The sequence below is a fragment of the Aristolochia californica genome, unplaced genomic scaffold, assembly GCF_029961685.1.
Source record: "Aristolochia californica isolate CCGP_79_NKW_82.1479 unplaced genomic scaffold, dmAriCali1.0.hap1 SCAF_15, whole genome shotgun sequence".
In the NCBI taxonomy this organism is placed as follows: domain Eukaryota; kingdom Viridiplantae; phylum Streptophyta; class Magnoliopsida; order Piperales; family Aristolochiaceae; genus Aristolochia; species Aristolochia californica.
Genome location: NW_027181826.1, coordinates 2679884 through 2694238, shown reverse-complemented (window position 1 = coordinate 2694238; position 14355 = coordinate 2679884). Strand labels below are relative to the sequence as shown.

Here is a 14355-nt window from a genome sequence, read left to right as displayed (position 1 = left end):
ACTCTTCCAAGATCAATATCTCCATATAAAAAACACAGATAGAGAATTGGTTGAACAAATAAGAAAATAGACTTACATGTCTTTCTTTGGATATATAATTCTCCATATAAAGTCTCGTTCTTGATAGCATAAAATGGCTCAAAATTTTAAGCTTTATGCTGCTACTCCAACCTCTCTTGTAGTTTGACATTTGTTGTTTCAAATATAAATTTTTCTTTGTGAAAAACTCCGATTACCAAAATTCATTTTGTGTTGGAAAGTAGACTCAAATATATTTTTTAAATGTCTAATATGCGATATGAAAATCTCACTATAGAGGTAAAAACGCAAAGCAAACAATTGGTATAGGGACTAAAAAGAAAAAAAAGTAGATGCAAACCTAAACTACTAGAGATAATATAATCAGAAAAGGATCACATTATCTATGTGGGTTGATTGAGTCAACTCACAGAACCTACTCTGATACCATGTTGAATTTATGGAAAAGAGAAAAACTTCATTGACTTGATGTAATCAGAGTACATGAACCCCTATTTATAATAGAGGAAAGTAGTAGAGTCCAATTACAATTAAACTACCATTGTGTCAATTACTCCCAAACTCTAACACTTAAAGATAAGTCCCAGCATAATTAAATAACTTAACATAAATAGAAGACTAACACGACTAAAATACTTTTAAACTAAAACTCTTATGTGAGACGTGCTTCTATAATAATTTTTAATTTTGGCTTCGTAAGACTTCTTATTGTAAGAGTCATGTAAGACTCTTTCATATTTACTCTTCAACAGAAGGAATTGTTGGCAATAGTTATCAATCAATAGATGTTAACATCAAACCTATCAGTAGTGATTGTCCCACGTATACAATAACTGCCCCCCATGGATCATAAGTGAGATGATGTCTTACTAATTGGCTATTATGTGCCTAACATTAGTGATGATAGAACAACAATAGGATGCGTAAATTGATTATAGGTATTCATAGTATTATATACATAATATTTCATTCTTGCTCATAATTTGTATCATATTACTGTAGATAGAAGGTAGATGAGATTTGAGCAAATCACCTTCTTCATTATATGCTTGATGAAGAAGTCAACATTCAACATTTGGACCTTGATGTTGGATATCCACCCATGGATATACGAGTGTGGATGGTTTGAATCCCAAAATTATCTTAGATGATACTCCAAACCTTAATCTCAATGATATAATGTTAAGTTTGATGAGGATCTACCAATGAAGAATCAATCGATCGAACTTGATGACGGGAGCAAAGTCGACAATGAAACAAACCTTGGGCCTCAGTCTGAAGTTGAAAATGTCACTCAAGAAGAAGTAGAGTTTGAGCGGGATGATAGTGAGGTTGTGACAGGAAATTTGAGTAAGAACAATCACACAAGAGACACTGGTTATAGTTGCACATAGCCTTTAGGCATCACAATGAATTTCTCAGAACTCATGTAGGATGAATGAATTAAACAAAATTTCATATTCTGAACCACTGTTAGTGTGGACTTAAGTTGATGTGTGTCTACTTCTTCTATACCCCGTTAGTGAAGGTGTTTGGTGTTCCCCAGACTGGAAACAAATTATGGATTATAAAATGAGTATTTCGATGTATTGGGGAACTTGATTTGTATGTGATCCATTGGCATGGGCAGCTACTATGCATTGTCGTTGGGTTTATACCATAAAATATAATATTGATGGCTCTATTGGATTACACAAGGCACAACTGGTTGCAAAGGAATATACACAGACCTTTGGTGTTGATGTGTTTGAGATATTTTCCTTTGTGGCCCGACTTACTTGAGTACATATCTTAGTCTTTGTGGTAGTTAATAGAGGTTGACCTCTCTTTCAACTTGATGTCAAAATGTCTTTCTGTATGGTGATTTACATGAGAAATTTTATATGGAACAACCTCTAGAGTATGTTGTTCAGGGTGAGATATGGAAGGTATATAAACTACAAAGGCTATTTATAGACTAAAACAGAGTCCACGAGCGTGGTTTGAGAAATTTATCATTGTAGTAAAGCAATTTGGGTTTTGTAGGAGCCATTGTGATTATTCTATGTACTTACTCAAGAGGAAGAATAGTATAATTATTTTGGTGGTCTATATAGAGAATATTATACTATTTAGGGATGATCTTAAAGGCATTAGAAAGGTTAAACAATACTTGGATACACATTAAAAGAAAGACGTGCTTTTTGAGACACGCACTTCAATACAGCTTTGACTGCTCTTCTCCTAGCTCTTCTTCTTCCTTATTTCTCTTATTTTCTCCCCCAAATCTTGTATTTTCCATGTCTTTTCTAAATGCATAAGCTACAACCGTTAGGACATAGAAGGCCTAAAATATTATGGGTCACCAGGTTCATCAAGCACCAGCCTATTAGCCTCAACAATCCTAAAATAGCATCTCAAGTCGACTTCAATAGCCCATCCGTTACAGTACACTCCTTAAATTGATCCAAGTCCAGGACATACTATGGCTAACCTTGGGTTACCACCCTTGAAGACTGCTTCAACTTAATTCCTCAGTTAGATTACAAAGTGGAATGAGCATCCAATGGTTGGAGATCTATAGTGACTTTGTGTGTAACTTCGCTGAAAGGATCATGAGTTTCATAAACAACTCAAAAGAAAGAGGTCCATTGAAGACTTAATACTAGAAGATGAGGAAGAGCATGACCAACCACAAGCAACAGTCAAGGAACAAGAAGAAGTTGAGGAGGAAAAACATGAGGACGACAGAGCAAGAAAGGATCAAGATGTAACCCTCCATGTAACATGGAAGAAATACAATAGTAAGCATATAAATTTCAAAATAAAGCATAGAAAGTTGTTACATAGCCACCATGGTATGTCTAAAGAAAGACCATTTTGACCACAAGGTATAGATGGAAGACTAAGAAAATTATGCCCTACACAAGCCCAATACATCTCATTGTATTATTTCCTATAGGAGGAGGAGGACCATCCTCCCAAAGGTCCCTCTAGCAAAAGTATATATCTTTGGTATTATTTTTTATTCGTTTCATTATTTTATCTTAAGTTTTTCCTTTCATTAGTCTAGTGGTCCTCCTCTTCCTATAGTCGGACTAAGCCTTAGTCTACACCTATCCACCCCCATCATCTCATTGTCCCTCCCAGTCACCTCTTCTCATCTCTTCCATGTCCTCAAACCCTAAACCTAGCCTCTCTAACATGTCTAACCTCTCCCCACGACCTCTACTTCATACCCAAATCTCCACATTATTCTTCTCCATCAGCCTATCCTAACTCCAACCGTTGATTCATCACCTATAGCAGCCCTAGATTTCCATAAGACAAACCACATAAAAACCACTACAACCCTTGGGCAACACGTCCATTAGGTTACCTATGCCCTAAACTAAGCCCTCCATCTTTTTATGTGTAACTGGGAATTGTACTATTTTCTTCTCTTAACATGATCATGACAGTTGATCAAAATCTTGATCTTGCAATTTAAGTTACATATTCTACAAAAAAAAAAAAAGATTGCTTAACTAAAGGCCTTTCAAAGAACAAGTACAATTTGAAATGAATACATTTCTTTATCACCAAAGTTTTTACCACTTTCCTCATTAACTCAGTCAACCTAACCAGAAAAGCAAATGTATCAAAAATTTGAAAGTATGAAGCTCCTCTAAGGCAATTCAAACCACCAAGCTCACCTCATGCTTCTCCTTAAGTGATGCATGATGGAAGAACTCATGAGACTGTTCATATAGAACTGATGCTCTAGTATAATCATAAAGGATACAAAAAAATTCTGCCATCTCAATATCCAAACTATTTGAACTCATTTAAGTTGAAGTCATCTTACTTACTTGATTCCTCTACTGTGAGCCAGTTCCTGTTGCATTGCCTTTGTGACACGAAAAGAGCTCTTTACTTTCCTGTCATAGGGTTTTTCAAAACTGCACCGATAACAACAATAATGATAATAACAACAACAACAACAACAACAACAATAGCAACAATAGTAACAATAGTAATAATAGAAAATATGTGAATTTGAGAAAAAATAGAGGAGAAAAGAGGAGAAAAAGTTGCCCGAATGAATAGAAGCTTTGCTGCCCTGGAGATAGTGCTAGAAAGGTACGTCCTCCTTTTTTATAAACAGGGTTTTAAGTGAAATTTTATAAAAAGACAAAAATGCCCTCCAATACTAAAAAATACATCTCCTAAAATACATGTCTAAATTAAATAGAAATTAAACCAGTGATAAAGTAAAACATTGTCTATCTAATAGTTATACTATAAGACAAAAATGTAATATGAAAAATGCATAAAATAACCAAAATACCCTTGGACTAGTATTTTAACAAATAACAACAACGAACAATGTCCATGGTGATACTCACAAAGAGATTTATCTATGCAAATTATTAGTTCAAGTAAAATAAATCAAGAAATACCAATGACAAATCTTCACCAAGATATGATTTCTTTCGAGAGACAAAGCAAGCCGTGTAAATCCAAAATTGAGTCAATCAATAATGATTTCGGGACCCCTCCACCAATTGGCTAATTTAACAGCAAATAAAGTCAGAATAGAAGGGGGTTCTGCAAAATCCCAAAACAAAAATATGATTGAATAATATCTAAGCAATCAAGTAAGATTTTCACTTAGGAAACTAAAACCGTAAATAGTATTCTACTCAAGTTCTTCAAACACGAGGACAAGAAGAAACTAAAAGTGACCAATACATAAAAGCAATTTTAAAGGATGATGTAAAACTTTCTCAGGAAACTGTATTATTCCTTGAGTTTGCAATTACAATTGCAAAAATTTGTTGCTCACTCGACCTTTGCCTAAGACATTGATAAGTATCCCATGGAGTTTTTTTTCCTTTTTCTCTTAGAAAGGACTCTCATGATTGAGCAAGAAATTAGGGGTTTATTTGAAACCCCTAGAAAAGAAATTAAAATGAGAATTTGACCATTATTATTCCCACAAATAGTTAGTGAAAAGAAGAGTTTTATCATTATCATTATTATTCTCATTTTCTTTTCCATGGGGTTCCAAACAAACCCTAGTGTTGGAAGATGGGTTTCAGCCCACATGACCAATGAAGACCCACATATCTAAGAAAGTTGGAAGATGAGGCCACACCCATAAGAAATAGGATCCACCATGATTACCACAAACTGGCATCCTTATCACATAAGTTGGAAGATCTAGAAGGATTCACAAAGGCATCTTTATCTTATGGTCACATCCTAGAAGAGTTCTAGTCTGAGTTATGTTTGTCTTTTATCTATACTGAGTTATTTAATTATGCTAAGACTTATCTATAACTGTTAGAGTTTGGGTGTAATTGGAACAAATGTAGTTTTATTGTAATTAGACTATACTACCTTCCTCTATTATAAATAGAGGTTCATATACTCTGATTATAATGAAGTTAATGAAGTATTTCTCATTTCCATAAATTCAACATGGTATCAGAGCCAGGTTTTGTAAGTTGACTTAGTCAACCCACAGAGATAATGAGATCATTTTCTCTAAACCCTAACCCTAAGTCTAGGTTCGTAGTTTTTTTTTTTCAGTCTCTACACCCGTAGTTTGCTTTGCGTTTTTTACCTCTATACTAATATTTTCATATTACAAATTATATTTTGACGAAAATATATTTGAGTCTACTTTCCAAAGAAAAACGATTTTTTTTTCCAATCGAAGTTATCTACAAAGAGAAATCAATATTTGAATGAGTTAAAGGTCAGATTGCAAAAAAGGTTCAAGTAGTAGCAAAAAACTTTAACTTCTGAGGTATCTTATGCCATCAAGAACGAGACTTTGTATGGAGATATATATATCAAAAGAAATATCTTTAAGTCTATTCTCTTAAATTTTCAACCAATTTTCAATCAAATTTATCTACAAAGAGAAATTGATATTTGAAGCAACGAAGGTCAAATTGAAAAAAAAAAGGTTCGAGCAACAACTGAAAGTTTCAATTTCTGAGGTATTTTGTGCTATTAAGAATGAGACTTTATATGGAAAATTATATATCAAAATAAATATATGTAAATCTATTTTCTTACCTATTTAACCAATTCTTGATCTGAGTTTTTTATAAGTAGATATTGATCTTGGAAGAGTCAATGGTCATACTGAAGAAAAAGGAGAAACAATGCTTAGTTCGGGCAGATGATAGAGACCAAAATCTATCAGATTATTTATCTTCTGATAATTATATTTTATGAAAAGAAGTTATACTTTTATGAAAGGTATTTAAGTCTAGTTTTAGAAGGAGAAAATTTTATGTCAATCTTATCTATATTTAAAGATATATTCCATTGGAAGAATCAAAGGTCATGCTGGTATTCCGTTGCATTGAAAAATTCGAATTTAAGCCCATTGTTTTGCTTCACTTTTTTAGTAGATTTATCAAGAAAATATCTCACTTCTCCCTTGTTTGAGGGCTTATTTATACATCTCAGTTATTTGGGTTTATTGTTATATCTATGATATTTGGTTCAAGTTGGGATCATTGTCATTACCTCCCAGCTTAAGGGGGAGAAGTAGAAGAAGTACAAGGAAGAGGTATTTTATTCTATATGTTGTAGATAAGTTTTATGTGACCAAAATATTCAAAAAAGGGGGAGCACAAATGAAACTTGTGTGTCCAAGGAGAAATTTTTATATCGGAATATTTCATGGGTTATTTTACAAAGTTTATTATATGTGTTGGAAGATGGTCATGTTTTATTTAGCTACAACTATTATGTCTCTTTGGATGAGACATTATTATTGAAGAAAGGTGGCCTCAGTATCCTTTCTCATTCCATCATTTACTTAATACTTTGTCAAAAATATCAAAAATATCAATGGTTGGGATTCCATGACAGAGGAACTTAATACCCCATAAAAAATATCAACAATTGGGATTTCATGATGGAAGAACTTAATACCCCGTCAAAAATATAAAAAATATCAATGGTTGGGATTCCATGACGAAGGAAGTTAAGACCCTGTAAAAAAAATAAAAAATATCAATGGTTGGGATTCCATGACGAAGGAAGTTAAGACCCTGTAAAAAAAATAAAAAATATCAATGGTTGGGATTCCATGACGGAACAAGTACAATTTGAAATGAATACATTTCTTTATCACCAAAGTTTTTACCACTTTCCTCATTAACTCAGTCAACCTAACTAGAAAAGCAAATGTATCAAAATTTTGAAAGTATGAAGCTCCTCTAAGGCAATTCAAACCACCAAGCTCACCTCATGCTTCTCCTTAAGTAATGCATGATGGAAGAACTCATGAGACTGCTCATATAGCACTGATGCTCTAGTATAATCGAAAAGGATACCAGAAAATTCTGCCATCTCAATATCCAAACTATTTGAACTCATTTAAGTTGCAGTCATCTTGCTTACTTGATTCCTCTAGTGTGAGCCAGTTCCTTTTGCATTGCCTTTGTGACACAAAAAAAACCCTTTTGTTTTCTTGCCATAGGGTTTTGCAAAACTGCGCCGACAACAACAACAATAGTAATAATAGAAAATATGTGATTTCTGGAGAAAATAGAGGAAACAAGAGGAGAAAAAGTTGCCCAAATGAATAGAAGCCTTGCTGCCCTGGAGACAGTGCTAGAAAAACACATCCTCGTCTTTTTTAATCAGGGTTTTAAGTGAAATTTTATAAAAAATATAAAAATGCCCCCCAATACTCATAAATACATCTCCTAAAATGCATGTCTAAATTAAATAAAAATTAAACCGGTGATACTCACAAAGAGATTTATTAATAAATCAGGAAATACCAATGACAAATCTTCACCAAGCTATGATTTCTTCTGAGAGACAAAGCAAGCAATGTAAATCCAAAATTGAGCCAATCAATAATGATTTTAGAACCCCTCCACCAATTGGCTAATTTAGTAGCAAATAAAGTTGGAATAGAAGGGCGTTTTGCAAAATCTCAAAACTAAAACTGTAAATAGCATTCTACATAAGTTCTTGAAACACAAGAACAAGAAGAAACTAAAAGTAACCAAAACATAAAAGCAATTTTAAAGGATGATGTAAAACTTTCTCAAGAAATTGTATTAGTCTTTTCTTTTCTCTAAGAAAAGACTCTATTGATTGAGCAAGAAATTAGGGATCTGTTTGAAACCCCTAGAAAAGAAAATAAAATGAGAATTTGACCATTATTATTTCAAAAAATAGTTACTGAAAATGAGATTATGATAAAATTCTTTTTTTCACTAACTATTTTTGGGAATAATAATGATCAAATTCTCATTTTCCTTTCCATGGGGTTCCAAACAAATCCTAGGTTTCTTGGAAGTTATTCTCTTAAAACAGTGGTCTTACCTGAACAAGAAAAGCATCCGACGGAAATATTTTCACACATAGAAACCAAAGAAGCCTAAAGAATTGAAGCAAATGCTTCAATGGAATCAAAAAACCATGTACACTCTTTGGTAAGCTTATTAACACTATGGGCTTATGTGAACAGGGTAAGAAAATAAATGAGAGAGAAATCTTTTTTTGTCTTCTAACAAATCATCTCATGTAAAAAAGGGAGAGGAGAAAGTGAATACATAGATTTTCTAAAATTGCATGATGGGGATCAGTGACAGAAATTCCATATAACCAATAAATTTAGATATAATTAAATATAGAAATTAATAATATTAAGACTTTTGAAAAAGTAAAGAGTAAATGTTTGATTTGCAAGCAAGAGGTGGCTTGACTTGACTTCAATCTCTATCCTCTTTTCTTATTTTGCATTATATTTTTAAAATTGGATAATAATGCATTATCAAAATTTTCTTGACTATTGCATTTTACATGGTTATAAAAATAGTTATTTAATACTCTCAAGATTTCGAAATAACGATTGATGTTTAAAAAAAGGTAGGAAGTGTTCGGTGTTCTTACGTATTGACTATATAAAACTAATTTCAAAGTTGCTCCTCACAAAATCACATCAAAGAATTTTTTCGGGTCATGTTCTAACAATCATGCACATAGGTCTTAGTCTTCTTGTCAATCGATTCCTAACGATTATTATTATCTTAATCGTTTTCAAGAAGGTAGAGTTTGAACATTTCATCTTCGACAAAGACATCGTTTGCTTATTCAAATTGAAGTTACTGATTAAAAGCACCCTGTAAATATGTAACTTTAGGTATAATTTGCATCACCCAAAATTTAAAATCAACATAAAATCTACCCTAAAAATATTTATTCGATATTTGAATTAATAATATGTTCATAATAAAGCCTCAAATTATGGTTTTCAATTAACAATAACAACAAGTATAGCTAGAGAAAGCAACCGGTGCAACAACAATGACCACTTACCTAAAGTCATGAAAGCCGACTTCACCTACTCGGACCTTTCTATTCGGTCAAGGCTTCTTTAGTTTTAAACAATTAATCAAATCAAAATTAAAAGAAAGAAACCGAAACTCCGACTAGGGTCCGAAATTGGCCGTCCAGAATTTTGATGTTCTCAACTTTGATTCTCCCGATTCTATAACCTTTTCCGTTCTATCATTCGTGTCTGCACCATAGCCGTGAGATCTGCCGCTCCCGCCGAGATGAGCGGACATCCACATTGCCGGGGGCGGCTTCTCCAATAGCCCGCGTTCCCACGGAATCTTCTCGGAAAGAGAGAGTATACTGACTCCTCTGGCTCTAAATGAGCGAACTGCCGTCAGCAACAGACGCCACCTCCCGCGGGTCATGACTTCCCGAGCTCCGCCTGTTTGCTTATCGGACACGGATTTCGGTTATCCTCTACGCGTCCGCCACGCGGGATGAGCCCGCGAAGCGCACCGCTTATTGGAGTTTTCTTTTTGTCTCGCCGACTTTCAACCCAACCCTATAAATACACCCGCTTTCTTCACCACGAACTCTCGTTGCCAGAACAGAAAATTCTTCCCGCTTCTCCAGTCTCAGATCGTCCGCGATCGGATATGAGTTATTACAACCAGCAGCAGCCTCCTGTTGGCGTTCCTCCTCCCCAAGGTGAACTTTCTTTTGTTTCGTTTGATTCGGTTTAATTTGGTTTGATTGCGGTGCAGATCTGATTGTGTTTTGGGGTTTTTGCTGTTCGGTTTTTAGGTTATCCGCCGGAAGGATATGCGAAGGACGCCTACCCGCCTCAGGGTTATCCGCCGCAGGGTTATCCGCCGCAGGGGTATCCGCCTCAGGGTTATCCTCCGCAGGGGTACCCTCAGCAGGGGTATCCTCCGCAGTACCAGCAGCCTCCACGGCAGCAGTCTGGCCCTTCTTTCATGGAAGGATGGTGAGTTCTTCTCTTTTAGTTTCTCGAAGAAGGAAGAAATTGTTTTTTTTTTCTTTTGTGCTGTGGATCTGTTCAAACTTTAAAGTTAAAGGCGTCGGCCATCGTGTCCCTGGTCAATGCATCCGGCGCGATTTTGCCTTTTGGAGGATGAAGGAGACGGTGCGCTAGATTCCTCTTCGTCAACCCTACCGCGCACGATGGCATTGATATTCCTTTCAGAAAGCGGCAAAGCACTAATTTTTGCTAAATCTGAAACGCGCAACGCCCACGCTGCCCAAAAAGAAGGCGTTTCCCCCCCTAATTCGCGTGCGCACTGCGCCAATATCGGCGCGGTTGTGTAGCCCTCCATAAGCCCTTGGAAAACATGAAATTTGGTTTTTCTGACACGAATTGTGTCGCCTGGTTCTCATCGTTTTGAAGATTTTTTGTTCTTTATTGTTTGCTTCGATTATTTCAAAGAGTAATATGGTTGTTCTGTTGGGTGGATACAGTTTGGCGGCTCTGTGCTGTTGCTGCCTGTTAGACGCATGCTTCTGAGATTGGTTTAGCGGCGGACAACGGAGAGGATGGACCTTCCTTCCCTGCTAAAGATTTACATAAAACGAGTTTGAGATCAAAGTGTGCTGTGTACTATTCTTTGCTTTGGAAATTTCGAACTGTGCCTTGTAGATTCGTTGGTATAAAAACGCAGCTTGGACAAATTTGAATGCCTTTCTGGTGAATCAAGGATTTATTATTTGCTCTTTTCTTGTTTTGTTCGTCTGATTTCTAACTGTTCACAGGTTCTGATCATTCTAATCTATGAGTGTGATGTTTGAGAAACAAACTAGGAACCATTAAACCCTGACCATAGATGTTATTTTATATTTTGTAAAGCTGGATAAAAGAACTTTTAGTTTCAAGGAGGTGGAGGCTGAGCTGTGGTGGAGGTTTTTTACTTGCTACAATCTCTATACAAAAGAACTTTTTAGTTTCAAGGAGGCTGAGCTGCCCACCATCTTTTAGCACAGAGCTTCAAGTCTTTTCAATTAGAAGATTCAGAACAATTATTTTATCGACCTTCCACCAAAGGTTTCTTTTTAAGCGATCATAGAGACACGAACCATTAACTTTTCAAATTACTATTTCATATTCTTCTGTCTACCAAAGGAAACTAACAAATACTCTGTAATCTATCAGTACAAAATAACAAATCCAAAGCTCCTCACCCCGAAACTCCAAATTAGTAGAAGAAACCCAATACTTTGCCACCCACATTCTTCCTCCTGGCCTCTTCGTGGTCCATGATCCCCGCAGAAGTGGTCAACACAATGTACCCAAACTGCATAAGTTAATAACGAATCGCTAACATTAGCAAGGATACTGGGGACTCCCATATAAACAACACAAATAAATTCAAAAGGGAAATTGCCAGCAGCCATGGTTTTTTACCTGTCTGGAGGGAAGCAACCGTGCCGTCCAGGGCTCGATCTCCTTTACACCAACATCAAAGCGAGGACTGATAACCCCACATTTATTCAGTCTTCCATTCAATTCTACCACAATTTTGCCAGATCTGTGGTCATCAACCCATTCGAACTCTCCAATGTAACCTATATAAGTATAGAATGAGATGCTATTGGATGAAGCAGTTGCAACAAAAAAAAAGTCCATCACATTCACAACAGCAAATTTGGTATTTACAAACCATGCTTCTGCATGACTAGAAGAAATTTGATGATGACTTTGGAGGAAGGTCTTATCATGAGCTGCCGCTTTCCCCTTTTCTCAGCATTGTACATGCTTTTGAGAGCATCATTCAAAACGCTCACCCTCACCATCCTTCCTGATGAACGCATCAAATACATAAAATAATTTACTTCTGTTAACATTATTAATATAAGTAAATAAATATAATGGAAACACAGGATACAATGCGTGAAAGCATAATAAGTGAAACCTTCATGGACATGTGATGGATGCCAGAAAAAAACTATCTATGCTTCCAACTTTTACTTGAAAACTACAACCCATCCAACTTTCGGTACATGTGAAGCAAGAGAAGTTTGGTTGGCTTGGGGAGAAAAGGACTACAAACTCTCCCTCTATTTTCTTTTCCGGTGCATCATGTTTTTACACATACGAGAATCTATAATCCCTTGCATGCAGAACCATAAATCTTTAGACCCTTAAAAGCACAACCTCACAACTCAGTTTCCTTCCCATCATTAAACAGACATAGGAAAGAAAATGGTCCTCTTCATAACAGGACAAATATAGGAATACAGTACAACAAACCTGGATCCTAGTTAACAAAAAAAGACTGTAATTTGGAACAATAACTCTTAGGAACAAACATAGGATTACAAGAAGCACGAGCCAGCCCACCCCTTACGCAATACTGCTTAAAACAATAAGTAAAAATTACCAATTTGACTAAAACATACTAGTTTCTTTGATGATCAAAGATAACTAACCTCAAAATAAGATAATTTCTATGTAGAAGGAACACATTCAAACCCTCAATTCAGTCAAGCAAAGACCTATGGAGAGCCCTGTTCATCAGTCATTGGTCACTCGCGTAATTGCATGTCAGGATACCAGAGGTTACAATCACATTTAAACAGAAGGCAACACAACGCTTAATTAGATCGTACTATCTAATACACGTAAAATAAAATGTTTTTTTTTTTTTTTTTTGTGGGATTGATCACAGCCTAAAGGTAGAGAAAGTAGACCTAAAGAGCGCCCCAGGCCAAACTTGAAAACTTCATAAAAACCTAACTAGTTCGAAAATAGCGTAATCCAATCCTAATCAGAATCAAACGTGACTACCTAACCTAAGCCAAACCCTAAAGCCATGTAAGCAAAAACAGTTCAACGATGATGAACAAGCCATGCTTCAGAGGACTAAAGACAAGCAGATGAAAGAAACTCACAAGAACTCAAATACAAAACAGAAGAAAACAAAGATTGAACAAGATGGGCGAGACGAACCTTCAAATCGGTGCCGCCGAGAGATTCCTGGCTCAGTGTCCTCCGCTTCGGCTGTTAGGGCTTTTGTGAACGCGAGCTTGCGTTCATTACGGTGCTGTTACACCACCGCCACTTAAATAGTCGCGCGGGACTTCAGTATGAAACACGAGTGGTGCAGCGCCGTGGTCCTGTTAGGCACCGTGAGGGAAATTAAGATTGAATTCTAATTGAACTCCGATTATCCAAAATCGTAGTTTGTACCACGAGAGTGAAAATGAATGACCCATGTAATTCAGTTTCACTCATGCCCATATAAAACAAGTGAAAGTGAAATCCGATTGTTCACCCTTTGAATTCACTTTCACTCGTTCTTTCTCAACGCTCCAATCTCTGTTTCCCTCTCAACCCTCATCTCTCGACACTCCTCTTTCTGTTTCCCTCTCAACCTTCCCTCTCTAAATGTTCTTCTCTCTGTTTCCCTATAAAACTTCGTCTCTCTCGATGCTCTGATCGTGAGTCAACTGAGTCAATTCAAATTGGAGAGTGAGTTGAGTTATAGTGAGTCATGATCTGACACGGATTCTCATGTATATAAGTCCGATTCTGAGTTCAAATCAGAAAATCCTACTCACAATGCAAGTAGGTAAAATCCATCCTCCTTCTATCAACCTTAACAGGATTTCAAGTCAAGTTCACGGGTAAAAATAAAAAATAAAAAATTTAAAAATATTTAAAATCTACAATAACTTGTTGTAATAATCCATAGATATCATTAAATTATTCTCACAATAATTAAATAAAAAACATTATTTTTTAGCTTCATAATGCACATTTAATCATTTATGATATCAAAATACATAAACAAAAAATGCAATAACCTATGGAGTAATTAATAGTTTACATGTTATGTATTTATATATGGAATGAAATTAATTCTAATTTTTTAGGTTAATTATTTCCAATTGTGAAAATTAACAAATCTGCTTGTACCCATTTGGAATATTTAATCACATCTCCCTGGTACTAAACTTTGAGTATGGAGATAATACTCACTATAGAGTAGTCAAGTCCCATGGGGATCTTAG

At 35.6% G+C, this 14355-nt stretch overlaps 2 protein-coding genes across 2 annotated transcripts; one reads left to right on the top strand and one right to left on the bottom strand.

Moving 5' to 3' along the window:
* Positions 1 to 9902: 9902 nt before the first annotated feature.
* LOC137951341 (cysteine-rich and transmembrane domain-containing protein WIH2-like) lies at positions 9903 to 11061 on the top strand. The gene is made up of 3 exons (XM_068797931.1): positions 9903 to 10035; positions 10132 to 10315; positions 10807 to 11061. Exons 1-3 carry the CDS (start codon positions 9984 to 9986, stop codon positions 10850 to 10852), a joined length of 282 nt encoding a protein of 93 aa, XP_068654032.1. The 5' UTR covers positions 9903 to 9983; the 3' UTR covers positions 10853 to 11061.
* A 346-nt stretch (positions 11062 to 11407) lies between these two features.
* On the bottom strand, positions 11408 to 13400 carry LOC137951340 (small ribosomal subunit protein uS8). Its single transcript, XM_068797930.1, has 4 exons — positions 13292 to 13400; positions 12003 to 12140; positions 11747 to 11907; positions 11408 to 11636 (listed from the first exon to the last, which is right to left on the bottom strand). The coding sequence occupies exons 2-4, from the start codon at positions 12133 to 12135 to the stop codon at positions 11538 to 11540; spliced, it is 393 nt and encodes a 130-aa protein (XP_068654031.1). The 5' UTR covers positions 12136 to 12140; positions 13292 to 13400; the 3' UTR covers positions 11408 to 11537.
* Between the last annotated feature and the right edge of the window lie 955 nt (positions 13401 to 14355).